The 12,530-nt window shown below is 39.1% G+C and overlaps 1 protein-coding gene across 3 annotated transcripts; it reads right to left on the bottom strand.

Moving 5' to 3' along the window:
- Nucleotides 1-201: 201 nt before the first annotated feature.
- Nucleotides 202-9,921, bottom strand: LOC139915334 (protein phosphatase 1 regulatory subunit 12B-like). 3 transcript variants are annotated; one of them, XM_071903929.2, is made up of 8 exons: nucleotides 9,847-9,921; nucleotides 8,421-8,733; nucleotides 5,210-5,226; nucleotides 4,931-5,069; nucleotides 4,667-4,768; nucleotides 4,128-4,181; nucleotides 3,555-3,605; nucleotides 202-1,778 (listed from the first exon to the last, which is right to left on the bottom strand). In XM_071903929.2, the coding sequence occupies exons 2-8, from the start codon at nucleotides 8,520-8,522 to the stop codon at nucleotides 1,692-1,694; spliced, it is 552 nt and encodes a 183-aa protein (XP_071760030.1). In that variant the 5' UTR covers nucleotides 8,523-8,733; nucleotides 9,847-9,921; the 3' UTR covers nucleotides 202-1,691. The 3 variants fall into 3 exon arrangements, with proteins under 3 accessions (XP_071760030.1, XP_071760029.1, XP_078139843.1); XM_071903928.2 differs by lacking the exon at nucleotides 9,847-9,921 and having other exon boundaries at nucleotides 8,421-8,773; XM_078283717.1 differs by lacking the exons at nucleotides 3,555-3,605; nucleotides 9,847-9,921 and having other exon boundaries at nucleotides 8,421-8,773.
- Nucleotides 9,922-12,530: the final 2,609 nt, after the last annotated feature.

The following is a 12,530-nucleotide window of genomic DNA, read 5'->3' as shown; positions in this document are numbered from 1 at the left end:
CTTGTGTGATTTGTAAATATGATTATCTTGGGGAAAAGAGAGGATGCTTTACCACTTATGGTCAATTGGTGGCACTGTTTCCATCACCAGGGTAAAGCTGTGAAGCTTTGATGCATAATAAATAATGTGACAACAAAACATGGGCGACAAATCAACTCAAAAAGCAACACATCCGCAGAGTGATAAATCAGCATGCCACACTGAGGTTTCCAGACATTTGTATTACTATGAGTTGTGGTGATGTCATGCAAACCACTTTGAACATCTCTAAAAAAAAAAAATGTGCCAACACGCAGTTGAATATAAGGCATTAAGACTCTGGGTGTGTTTTTTTCAATCCATTTATAAAACACAATATTCAATATAATTATATATTCCCTGCTAAAAGGGAATTAAAATTGGTTTCTCACTATCAGTCAGTAAATGTGTCTGGCAGGATCCCTTTCATTAATGTATAAAAGTAAAGTTATAAAAGTAACTTATTGAAGCTTCTGGATGGGAGCCAGAAGAGACATCAGAGCCAGTGTAGTGCTTCAAAAACATACATAAGACACATAAAAGATCTTTGTTCAGTATTGTCTACCATGACATTAAAGCGAAATTCCCCTCTAAAACAGAATTCACATGTTATTCCCATGGCCTTAGAAAAGTTTGACTAGTATTTGCTAATAGAAATAACTTTCCCAAAGCTAGAAACCAGAGGATCAAGGCTCTAATTTATGATGCCATTAAGAGACTAAATCTGAAGCTGCTCCAATGACAATGAATTGATGACTGGTTAAATCTAGACCTTTTACATCCAAATAAGCCTTGCTTTGCTGTATTGCTAACAGTTATGAAGCAAAATAAGGGGTATTTTTCCCACTATGTATTTTTGATTTTGATCATATCCTGTTTACAATAATATGGATCAGCTCTTACAGCATTCATGAAAAACAAACCTTGAATACAGCCAGGATACTGAGACTATCCATCATCCCCTGTCCCTGCTAGTTTACAGCTGGGTTTCAGGGTCTGCATAAATTGAGTTTCCATGGCAATACCTGCAGTACTTTCTTCATTCATGTGATATGGGATATGGGATGGGATATTCTTGCTCTGCTTATAAAGTTTCATAAACGGCTTATTCTCAATAAGACTTTAATCCAGATCTGGATTGGAAATTGTGTACTTGTCACTGATAAAAAACAAATAAATACATAGACTGATCATATTAGCTATTAACCTTTTAAAGAAATATTTCCTTTATTTTATACCTGAATTTTAATTAAATGCTTTTTCTGTCACCATTATTTTAGAAAATATTTAGATACATTTTTAATAATAATAGATTTTGTCAAGTCTTTAATTTCTTCCCATCTGTGTACACCAGAAAATGCTTTATCCCTTTATCCTGATATAACTAAGCATGTGTCAATCACTCATTCACTAACAATGGGACAGCGGTGGGATTGTCTCTTGAAGTCATCATCATCATCATCATCATCATCATCAACAATAACAACAGCAGCAGCACTAGCTCGACTGTTTCTAGCTTTGTGAAAGAATTATTATTATTCACAAGATTTGATCTGTCCACAATTACAGGAATAACTGTGTACGTTCTCTCTCAGAGTGGATTTACGATAAAGAGGGCTAAATATGGCTTCTGGCATCCTTCCCTTTTCTTCTCATTCTTCGTGCTTCCCGTCTCACTTGGACAGTTTACTGATGACCCGGATTAAAGCTCCATTCTCATCCTTCAGTCTCTGGTTCTCCATCTTTAGCTCTGTCTTAACCTGCAGGGAAAGCACCAGACAACTTATAAACAGAAGGGGTGATAGAGGAAACGCAGCATGTTGGTTATAGCCTGGGGGGCTCATTTTCCTTGGAGGAACACTTCAGAGATGAGTATGGAATGGAAAGCAAGCCTTGCCTTGGTGTGCTGCAGTGGTTCTCAACCCTTTTGTCTTATCACCCTTCAAAACAAAGGCAGGCCTACTTGCAACACACTGATATGGGCGTATATAACAGAATGGTGAACTGAGACACCAAATGGTCATTTTAAAGCTACACTAGGCAAGATTTTTCTCTGTAAAAATACACCCGTCTTATCAGCCTAAATCACAAAGTGGGGATGCAATAGAGAGCGTCCCATCCCCACTAATTTAGACCCTGTAGATTCCCTCTATTTGCCCAAATGAAATTCTTGCGTTTGGTATCTACACTTCTCTGCCCGCAGGAAGTGACGAACCGAAAGTGAAATACAAACTGTCTACAAACAGCAGTGAGCGAGCGCTGCTTCCAAAGAAAGCTGGACTCACCAACGTTAGCTCTTTTGCCACCCTCTCCCCTTTGGTGTCTTTTCATAAAAAGCATCACAGACCGGTCAGGTTGGTAAACATGAGAGTGATGTGTGCAGTTTACTGACGTCAGGATTTCTGGGTATTGAAGTTACATTTTTTCAAGCAGTCACCTGTCACTGCCATGTGGAGCTGCCAACATGCAACATTGGTTAGTCCAGCTTTAATGTTCCTTTCTCAGGCAGTGTATGTTTATTTTCCCTTTTCAATTGATTCCTTACTGGGGGAAGTCTAAAAGTTGAAAATATACATTACGCCACAAGAAAAAAACTGTGTAATTCTCACCGAAATCATTACCATGATCATTTTTACACATTAAAAACTATTCTTTTTCATATTCTTTAAAGGATTTTGCGATGCCCTCCAAAATCATCTTACAGCCCCCTTGGGGATCCTGACCCATAGGTTGAAAACCACTTCTTTAATGAGAAGAATCAAGAGTTGACTGTTCCCCAGAAGAAAGTTGCTACAGAAAAAAACATAAACCTAAATCATCTGAACCTGATTTGGTGAACAAATGATGATAATGAAACAAATACAAACAATGAGACATACAGTACACACAACACACACACACACACATGTACACTTGCATGGATTGAAACATACACACACACACACACACACACACACACACAATTAACCAGACTTGCCCATCTAAATGCATGTAACAGTGCTTCCCTGTAGTGGATGTCTATTTTCGGACCAGCCTGCATGTTTGTTGGGACCTCTCATTCACAGATAACAAGAGGTTGTTGTTCGGATCCTCTTGGGCGTAACACAGCAGACATTTGTGAATGTAAGACTGTAGATGAATACCGATGGCTTACTCACTCCAGTGTCAAAGTGCTCACACATTCCACAGCCAATGGAGCATAATGGTGACAAATGATGTCAGCTAAAATCACCATGGACAGAAGAGCCCACTTAAGACCAACACCATGGCACCAAGTCCCACAGACACTTTTCACCACCAAGTCCAGTATGTGTAAACTTTAGACATCAGTGTACTTTGGATTTGTTTGCTCATCATTCCTGCAACATGGTTTGTTCACTATAAATGTCTTCAAAGCGGAGTGATAACTGAATGCCGCAAAGCTCCATTAAAAGTAAATGCAATGGTGGGATACCCCTAAGAATACATGTGTTTATTGGTTAGCAAAACATTTAACCACCAAAATTTAGAGTGAATCTATAATACATTTGAATTACCTTCAATTCCTCTTCCATATCTGATATCCTCTTTTCTAGACCCCGTCTTTCCTACACAGATTTAAGGATGAAAGATGATTCAAATTAATAAAAACATGTACTAGTTGTCCATAAATAGGCTACATACATATGGGGAGCTAAATCTGCTTGATCTTTAAAATTACATCTTGAAAATCATTTTAATAGACCCCTAACCCTTTTATGTAATGACCTTTAATTACTGTTTCAGACCTCTCGTTTATGACTTGCTTTTATATTTCCCACCTCGCTTTTATTTCTCTTGCTGTTGATTTTATTTATTTATTTATTTTATTTCTAAGGGACCATGTACAATATTAAAGATAAATGTTGCCATTTGACGTACTGTACCAGATTTAGCTTAAGCTAATTTTCATCTGCAGTCTCTTTGATCTGCAGTCCCTTTTGTGTATTCGTTGTAAATCACTTTGTAACTGTGCTTGGAAAAATTCTATCTAGATTATTATTTTTATGATTAAGAATAAGATTCATATGCAACAATACTCATTTCCTTCCAATACATATAAAATCCATACAAAAGACAGGAGTTCTTACCTTTTTTTCAGTCTCAAGCATGTTGGAGCTACAATCAGCAATTCTTCCTTTACGCTGCAATGAAAGGTGATTATGAGAACAATTATAGCATGCTGTCGTGAAACTGTATGATAATGGGTGCTGACTTTTCATAACAGTGAGCACATGTGTCTGATGCAACCAAACTCATGCACAGGAACACTGGAGGGGCTCTCTGATATTACTTCCTTCCTTGTGATATTACACAGACCTGACACCTGTGGAAATTACACTACAGCTTCCTTGTATTACTGCAATCTTTCATGTCACATTTCTTTTACATTACTATCTTTCCGGATACCATCATAAGAATAATGTGGAAGTCATTTCAGTGCATGTTGTCAAGAAAAATCAGAATGATTCAAATTACGATGAGAAAATTTAATTTGCTTTTTGAGTTGTCTAAAGCTCTTCAGCAAACTTTTCCTATAGCTCTTCTATTGTTTTACACCCATGAATGAATCAGGATTGGACACATTAATTGGGGATTATGCATGCTGTAGATAGGTGAGGTACTGTACCTGTGCTCTCTCCAGCTGCGTCTGAACCATGACCAGTTCCTGTTTACTCACATCCAGCCTGGACTTGAGCCTTTGATTGGTGGTCAGTGCCTCTTTGTACATCTACAAAATATATATGAAATCAGTCTTGGAAACTGTTTGGGATTTCTATTTATACTCAGCAGCACACAGCTGACACTAAAAGAACATGTAATGAATCAAGCAAGAGTGCGGCAACAGCAACAGCCACTGAAAAAATATCAATATTCAACCTGCATCATCTACCTTTTTATAGTCACTGCATCCCGTCTCTTCCTCTGCCTTTTTCCGTGCCGATAGCCTGTTCTCCCTCCGAGAGATGTAGGACTCGGTGTGGTTTGGTGTTCTGTCTTTGGAAACATCAGAGGATCCAGAGGAGTTCAATCTGAAGGGATGAGAGAGGGATGATCCAGCTGTTCAGCACACTGTTTTTTTTTTTTTTATTCTATTATTGCTTCATTAGATAATAATATGTCTTGATGTAAAATGTCTTTGATCAAGTGAGAATAATTTGAGGAAACTTACCTAGACACTCTCTCATGCTGAAATAGAGGACAGACGTTTTAGGTTTACATGATGGTGGCATTACATCCATGTCATAACAAGGCAACTATTACAGTGACAACATGCTATGGAATTACATATATAACATGAAAGCCTGATCACAGGACTGGTCGTGTGACCTAACTGAAAAGTAAAATATTGATAGATGGGATCAAAGCCTTTTTAAGGTATTAGATCAGTATTTTGTACAAACAGGAAAGCCATTTCTGATTATCTTAACTAGTTCCAGATCTTCTTCTTCCCTGAGGTTTGGGCTGCACACATCAATGCCTGTGATTTGTAATGAACTTCCCCTAAACTTAAACCTGACATAGCATGAATAAGTCATACAAGACCATCATGACCCAGTCCTATTTCAGTGGATGTTTACTGCAGCGTGGATGATGACATAGTCAAGCATTCCTGCAGATTCAAGCAAAATCGCACTGCTCGTCTCCATCCATTGTTTGACATGCTGTTTGGTTATGATGCGAGATTTATTAAGAGCGCTTGTGTCTCAAATGCGAGATTGAGGTTGTATTTTATACCATGCTGTTCATTTTCCCCGCATAATGTGGAATCCTACCATTATAAACATGCAGTTAAGATGCATAGTGGATACAGTGTCGGAGAGAAGATTAATTGTCAACATGAAACTAACTATTCCATGACAGAAATCTCTCATGCGTCTCTACAGGCAACCAGGGCTCAGTGATTCTGTGAAGCAACACTGCAGCGAACTGAGTGCCAAAACAAGTTAAAGAAGGACAGAGGAAACGGTCCCTTGAATAAACCGACAAGCGCAGATAACTAAACACATCCAAAAAAGGTAATAACTCTGGCAGCGGCCGAAGAATTTGATGGTTATTGCCTGCTGAAGTTGGAAGGGTTATGAGCGTGCTGAGAGGTTTTCAAGGGGGAGAGCAGAGTGGGAGATTATTACTGGTGAATCAGTTATAGCTTCAACAATAACCAAACAATAACAATAGCTCTCCCTCCCACAAAAACAAGCATGATAAAATCTTAACATTATACACCAATGCTTGACTGACCGTGAAGGACAAAGCTTAAATTATTGTATTATCAGTAAGGGTAATATGAATCCTGAGAGAATATGCAGATTTGTTCACAGTAGACAGAAATCTCGCTCTTGCTACACATCCTCTCTGACCCTGCTATCTGGGCCAATTCCCTCCATCCTTAACTTCCTCTGTCACAAGCTACTGATTCTTCTTTTAAATCCAGCTGACTTTCCATGTGGCTAGGGAAGCATGGCAGACAACCGCTTTGTCAGGCAATTAGCTCCCAGCCCCCAAACTGACAAATATTTAGCTTGTTACATCACGGCATGGCATTGTGTTATTCAAAATGAATCAAGTCCAAAGATGAAGATGAGACTGTCAAGTTTAAAGAGGATTTACTGCAGACTTAGAATGATTTTCTGAGTCCATTTATTTGCTCTTTTAGTTTCATGAAGTTAATCATAAGCAGTGCTAATATTAGACTTTTTAGATTATTAAACTCTCTTGCCTGTAGTAGGTATGTATCAGAGAATTAAGAGGTTAGTGCTGCTTGATCTTGATTGCTTTTCCTATGGCTTTTCCCACAGCTTTTCAGACAGCATATGCAGCCATTTTACTTTATTCTTTTAGACTGGAACTTTTCCCAGAGACAATCACAGAAAGTAAAACAAGTAAGGCTCTAGCAGACTGGTGGCCAGTGCTTAAAACTAACAGTTATACATCATACTAAATGATGGCAATGGCAAAGTGGAATTCTGCAAAGAGACGGGGCCTGTTACAGACGCTATGTGTAAACACAGTGAAATGTCTCTCCTGAGACATTTACAAGACCTTGGGATCTTCACCAGACTCTATGCCAACTCCTTCAAGACTCTCTCTTACACTTGGATCCGCTTGGTAAACGGTCATTAATAATGTTTGTGGGCTCTGGTTTGGATTAAGGGACATGACACATAAACAGAGCTTGATGGAAAAGTATGCTGTTGTGACTTTGTACCCTGTCTGTGTGTCTCTATCACTAAGCTGTCCTGCAGCCTTGCTAGATCCCAAGAGGAACTTCTTGCCTTCTGACCAAGCTCTTCCCAAGTGGAAAATGTGAGCTTCCCTTAGGACTAGCAGAGGGGTAAACATCCATAAATACTGTGTCCGAGTTCCCACAAACCAGTCCTAAGCGCTATATCCCTCCTTCTCTTCCTCTCTGTTCTCTGTCATCCTGTCTTTCCACCCCTCTGCTCTCTCTCTCTCTCTCTCTCTCTCTCTCTCTCTCTCTTCCTCTCTCTCTCTCCCCCCATTTCTCTCTCAAATAGATTCTGGTCTTAAGTAAACAGATAAGACTAACTGCTCATTACAACTTTTTCTTCATTTTCCTGTTTTGTTTTCCCTGGCTCATGCACAGCAACATGCATTTGTGCTTCAGCATTAAACATGGGTGATAACGGGAGCCTTTAGAAGATAAGCTTGTGCATCTCAAAGCTTTATGATAATCTAATCTGTCAACATTTTGACAAGTGTAAAGATTTTGTTTTGCCTCAAATCAGCATGTAAATAGATTGATGGAAAAATCACACTGATAAAATGGTGAAAGGGAAACAACGCTATCTCTAATGTTCTGTCCATGACTATAAAGTACCAAAATAATTGAAGGGAAACTAGTATTGTAGCATCAGGACCACTTGAAGAGCCACTGATTACACCAGTAATCTTTCTTTCTATTCATTATAATGATTATTAATGCTGTAGACATTGTGAAGAGCATAAGAGAGCATTAGAGAAGATTTTAGTAGGGTTCACACCACCCCCTAACCCAGGCAGTATTAGTGCCACGCTCTACACACTGAGCTGCACAAATCAGCTAGAGATACACAGTATGCTTACCAAAGGAAGCCAAGTTCATTTCAAATGATGCAGTAGGGAGTCATTAGTGTCTAGACTTAATTGGGCCTTTGTCATTCTACTGCACATGTATGCCATAATTGCAGATTTGAATTATTATGTGTGGCATGTCCTAAGCCCCTATGTCAGAGCACACAAACACACACAGCAATGTGGTCCATTACAGAGAAGTTTGTTTGACAATGACTGAACTTCAAAGTAAATGTTTGCTTATGTCAGCCATGGTATTTCCTCTAACTAAACATACACTGAAAAGATTAAAGATAATCAGCTCTTACCCTCAGGCTCTTGGTGGTGGCAGTGGGTGAAGTTGGAGAAGAGTCAGAGAGGGACTTTCTAGTGCGTGGCTGATCCTTGTTGTGAGAAAGTAGAGATGACATCGCTGCAAGATGCTGGCCACTGCATGGAGTTGTGATCCAAAGTACCTCCAAAATGTGTCAACTTTACTGACAATCCTCTTATACAGAAAGCTGTGAAGATGCTGAGGGAAATATTTACCATCCACCGAAAAGGATTCTGGTGTGACTGTATCCGTAGTTGAGAGTGAGCAACTGAAGTGTGATCTTCATGAGATGGTGAGATATTGCATATCTGATGAGAGTGAAAGAACAGCACAAGTGTGAGAGTTGTGGAGGAAGTGGTGGGACCAGGGAGGAGGCGGGCTGTAGAGTGCATGTGGACACAAGGATTTGACAGCAGTATTGTTCACAGGACTCTATAGGGACTATGGTCATTCAACAAAAATGGAAACATTAAAGCCCAACTCCATCAGTCCCATTCTTTCTTGCTTTGCCTAATATACCTTTTCTCTCTGTCTTCAGTTTTTACATCTCTTCTAATAATAATGATAATGATAATAAAGTTTATTGTGTTTTTCAACAAAGGAACAAAATGAAAGGAAGTGAAGCTGCCACTTAATTTGGAGGAACAGACAGCCTGGGTTGATGGAGCGTGGAGGAGTGTGTAAAATCTGAGGGAAATTTGCTTTAATAGGAAGGAATAGAGACTCTTTAAGGAAGGCAAATCTTTGTCATTATAAAAAATATTTGTTTGACAGATATCTTGCATTTAACACAAATAGTTTATTTAGAATTCTGTGCAATGTTATCAGTAGGCTATTTTACATATAATTGTATGTAGTTTTGCATGCATTTGTTTTTCGTTAAGGCTTTTATAACAATGTAATGTATTATTTTGTATTGTCTAGGTGAGGAGTTGTATGATGTATTGATTATTTTATGTGGTGGTAGTCGATTAAGCATGATTTCATATTGCGTGCAAACTAATTAAATTAATAATTCACCTCGAAATGAATATTCTGTCTTCGCCAGACCCCCATGATAGTCGACACCACTGAAGTTTGTACGACCACCAAACACACGAGTTGGCTCCTGCAGTTCTGTCTCAGCTTTCTCCCAAATAATTGTTTGTGCTGAGTTACAATAAAGGCATAAAAGACCATCAAATTTCCCTAAACAGCTTGTGCAGCATATTCCAAGTGTTATATATATATATATATATATATATATAGCCGAACGGAGTGAAAAAGGGGTGTAAATGCATAAAAAAGGTCTAAATTTAATTTTAATTTTCTTTTGCTGGCTGTTCTAATACATACTGCCCAAAGCTCCTATAGAGGCAGCAGAAGTGCCCCTGAAGGTATTTCACACATCCGCTGAAAATGAAAATCCTACATTCACTTACCTGACAATGAAAGATATACTTGAAAAAAATGGTGGTCTGTAGATGCTTGTCAACACTGCTGCCAAGCATAAAAAACTAGACTACCTCTGGAGAATGTATTTAAACGATGGGGAGTGGACAGCAGGCACATCTCCTAAACTATTCTCGAACACTGTTATGGAGGTTGGCATCCATACTGTAACCATGGTTATGCAACTGATAGATTAATTTACCCCCAGAGGAAAACAATGTTTACTGTCCACTAAATAACTGCCAAGCATTCCCACATGCTGTCACCACTATTCACTGTCACTGACTGAGACAGCTGGGTACAGCTCTCTCACTACTTTACAGTTATGTATTTCTACCTGCTCATATCTGATATTCGGGGGAGCTGATAGAAGGAGGGGTAATCTCAATGGTTCCCAAATCTTGTGTAGCCACTCGTCAGGAGAAATTCTCGTCACAAAATGTTGGATAATGAGACCTTGCCTAGCAGTGATTGGCTCGGAGTTCCAAATAGGATTCTGTCACAAGCCCCTGGAAACAGCTGATTTGTTTTTCTGCCTGGGTAGAACAAGTGTCCATCGTTAGCTTAGCTACAACACAAGCTAATCAGCTGTGTAAATTCAAGTTAATGCGCAAACTCCTTGGCTGAATTAAACGAGCATGATACAAATGGATGGAAAATGTGAATCAAGACTTAATTCTGTATGAACTGTATTCTGAGTATGCTCATTACACCAGATCGAGTCTCTAATATCGTCCACTTTGGCACCTTGGCAAAAGTTTTGTTTTGCTAGCCAGCTAGCTAACTGCAGCAACTTCCTTGTTGTTCCTATGACAGTACACAAGTGAGTACCAGCAAAATTTGACTGGTCTGAATTATGAGGACAGCCCACAGCATCACCGCCTTGTGTTTACATTTTTTACACACAAGATGAATGATTTCCAAGCTGGATGAGGGCCCTTCAGAGAAATGAGGCACTAATGGACTGGGCCATCCACTCTGATAAATCTAAATTAGTACAGACATCTAACTTGATACAATAACTACACCAAGACGCGTAAGAGTGGGATGTAGACTGTTACTTCCTGTCAGGGGGCCTAATATTCTTACCAGAGCCCCTGCAGGTATGGAAGGATGAGTGAACAAGGCAACAGCGGAGGTACAGGTTCAATTGTCTTCGGCTTCCCTGAAAATGTTAACCATTCTCCTACAACGCTCAAATAATTAGACAGAGAGCAGAAAATACATAAAAAAGTCTTAGCAACTAATATGATTTAATACTGGGTAATAATCTACTATTAGAGAGTTCAAAAAATGTGCACCATTTGTAGTAGTAATTGCATAGTCTCAGAAGCCAAGTTATCAACATAATTCAATATAATAATGTAGGCCATAATGTCACTCCAGCTTTATTTTCAGGGTAGAAGCTGTGATGCCGAGTTATTGGCACCACCTGGTGGCAAAAAACATACTTTAACCTCTCACAAAAGAGCCTCATGACAAGGAGGAGAACAGTACAGCATGTACCAGTGGCACCAGCTGCACCCACATGTCCAGCATGTACAGTTGCTGTGCTGTTGTAACAGCTATAGGCTAAGCCGGCACCATAAATAACCTCACAGTGAGAGCTGATACTCATGATCTGGGGTTAAGTTACAAGCTATAAGGCCAGACACACAATTTTGTTTTCTCTTTCAGATGGCAAAAACAAGTGAGGCCATTTCATACTGTAGTTTACGCATGCATGTTGTTTGAATGTGGTGGTTTGTAAATGGCTGCAATAAAAAATAAAACTGCAAACTAAGAAATCTGATAATAGTAATAGTAATTTGATTCATTAAAATAATATATCATATACAGTGTCATCTTTTGTGCATGATTTAAATGTCACATGACAATCCTACAACAGAAGAGTAAATCTGTTAAATTGACAGCAGCTCAGACAGTTCAGTTTTCCTATCATCCACTGTAGTCAATGAAAATATAAAAACTCTAAATTCAGTTATTTTTTTGCTACAGAAAACATATGTAGTAATATGATGAACCATCTTCAAGTCTTCAAGTCTGTACCCCAGCAGCCCTTTCTTTACTTTTTTTGTCTAAATATAATTCATACTTATAAAACAATGCAATAAGTGGCAGAAAAGTCACTGGTTGAAAGTCAATTTAGTATATTTTTCAGTGATGGGCAACTCACCTTATTTGAATTGAATTGAATCTTGAATTGCAGTCAACCCCACCCATCTAGTACTCCATGCACTCCATGTAAAAATGTTTCCCATCCATCTAAATAAGATCTTGACATCACAAACCCATGAAATTTAATTTCTAGGGACACAATGATGGGAATTCAATGATTTATCTGTTCGACCTGAGGATAACAAGTGCAACTACGCGTCCTCCTCATCTTCCTCCTCTAAGACCTCACTCTCTAATTCAACTGGCTCCTCCTCTACATCTTCTGACTCTTCCTCTTCCAAAGACTCCTCCAAAACTTGCCCCTCTACAGTGTCCTCTGTCGTCTCCTCTTCTTCTGTCTCGCCAGCAGCCTCATGCTCCTCACTCTGTCCTGTAATTTCCTCTTCCAGTGGCTCTTCTGCAACTTCCCCCTCCACCTCCTGTTCCTCCTGCAGAGCCTCCTCCTCTACCTCTTCTTCATCTGCCGCCTCTTCAGCATCTTGCCTCTCAGCCTGTT

Source organism: Centroberyx gerrardi, chromosome 5, assembly GCF_048128805.1.
Source record: "Centroberyx gerrardi isolate f3 chromosome 5, fCenGer3.hap1.cur.20231027, whole genome shotgun sequence".
Classification (NCBI taxonomy): domain Eukaryota; kingdom Metazoa; phylum Chordata; class Actinopteri; order Beryciformes; family Berycidae; genus Centroberyx; species Centroberyx gerrardi.
The sequence above is the reverse complement of the archived record's forward strand: the minus strand, read 5'-3'. Positions and strand labels throughout refer to the sequence as shown.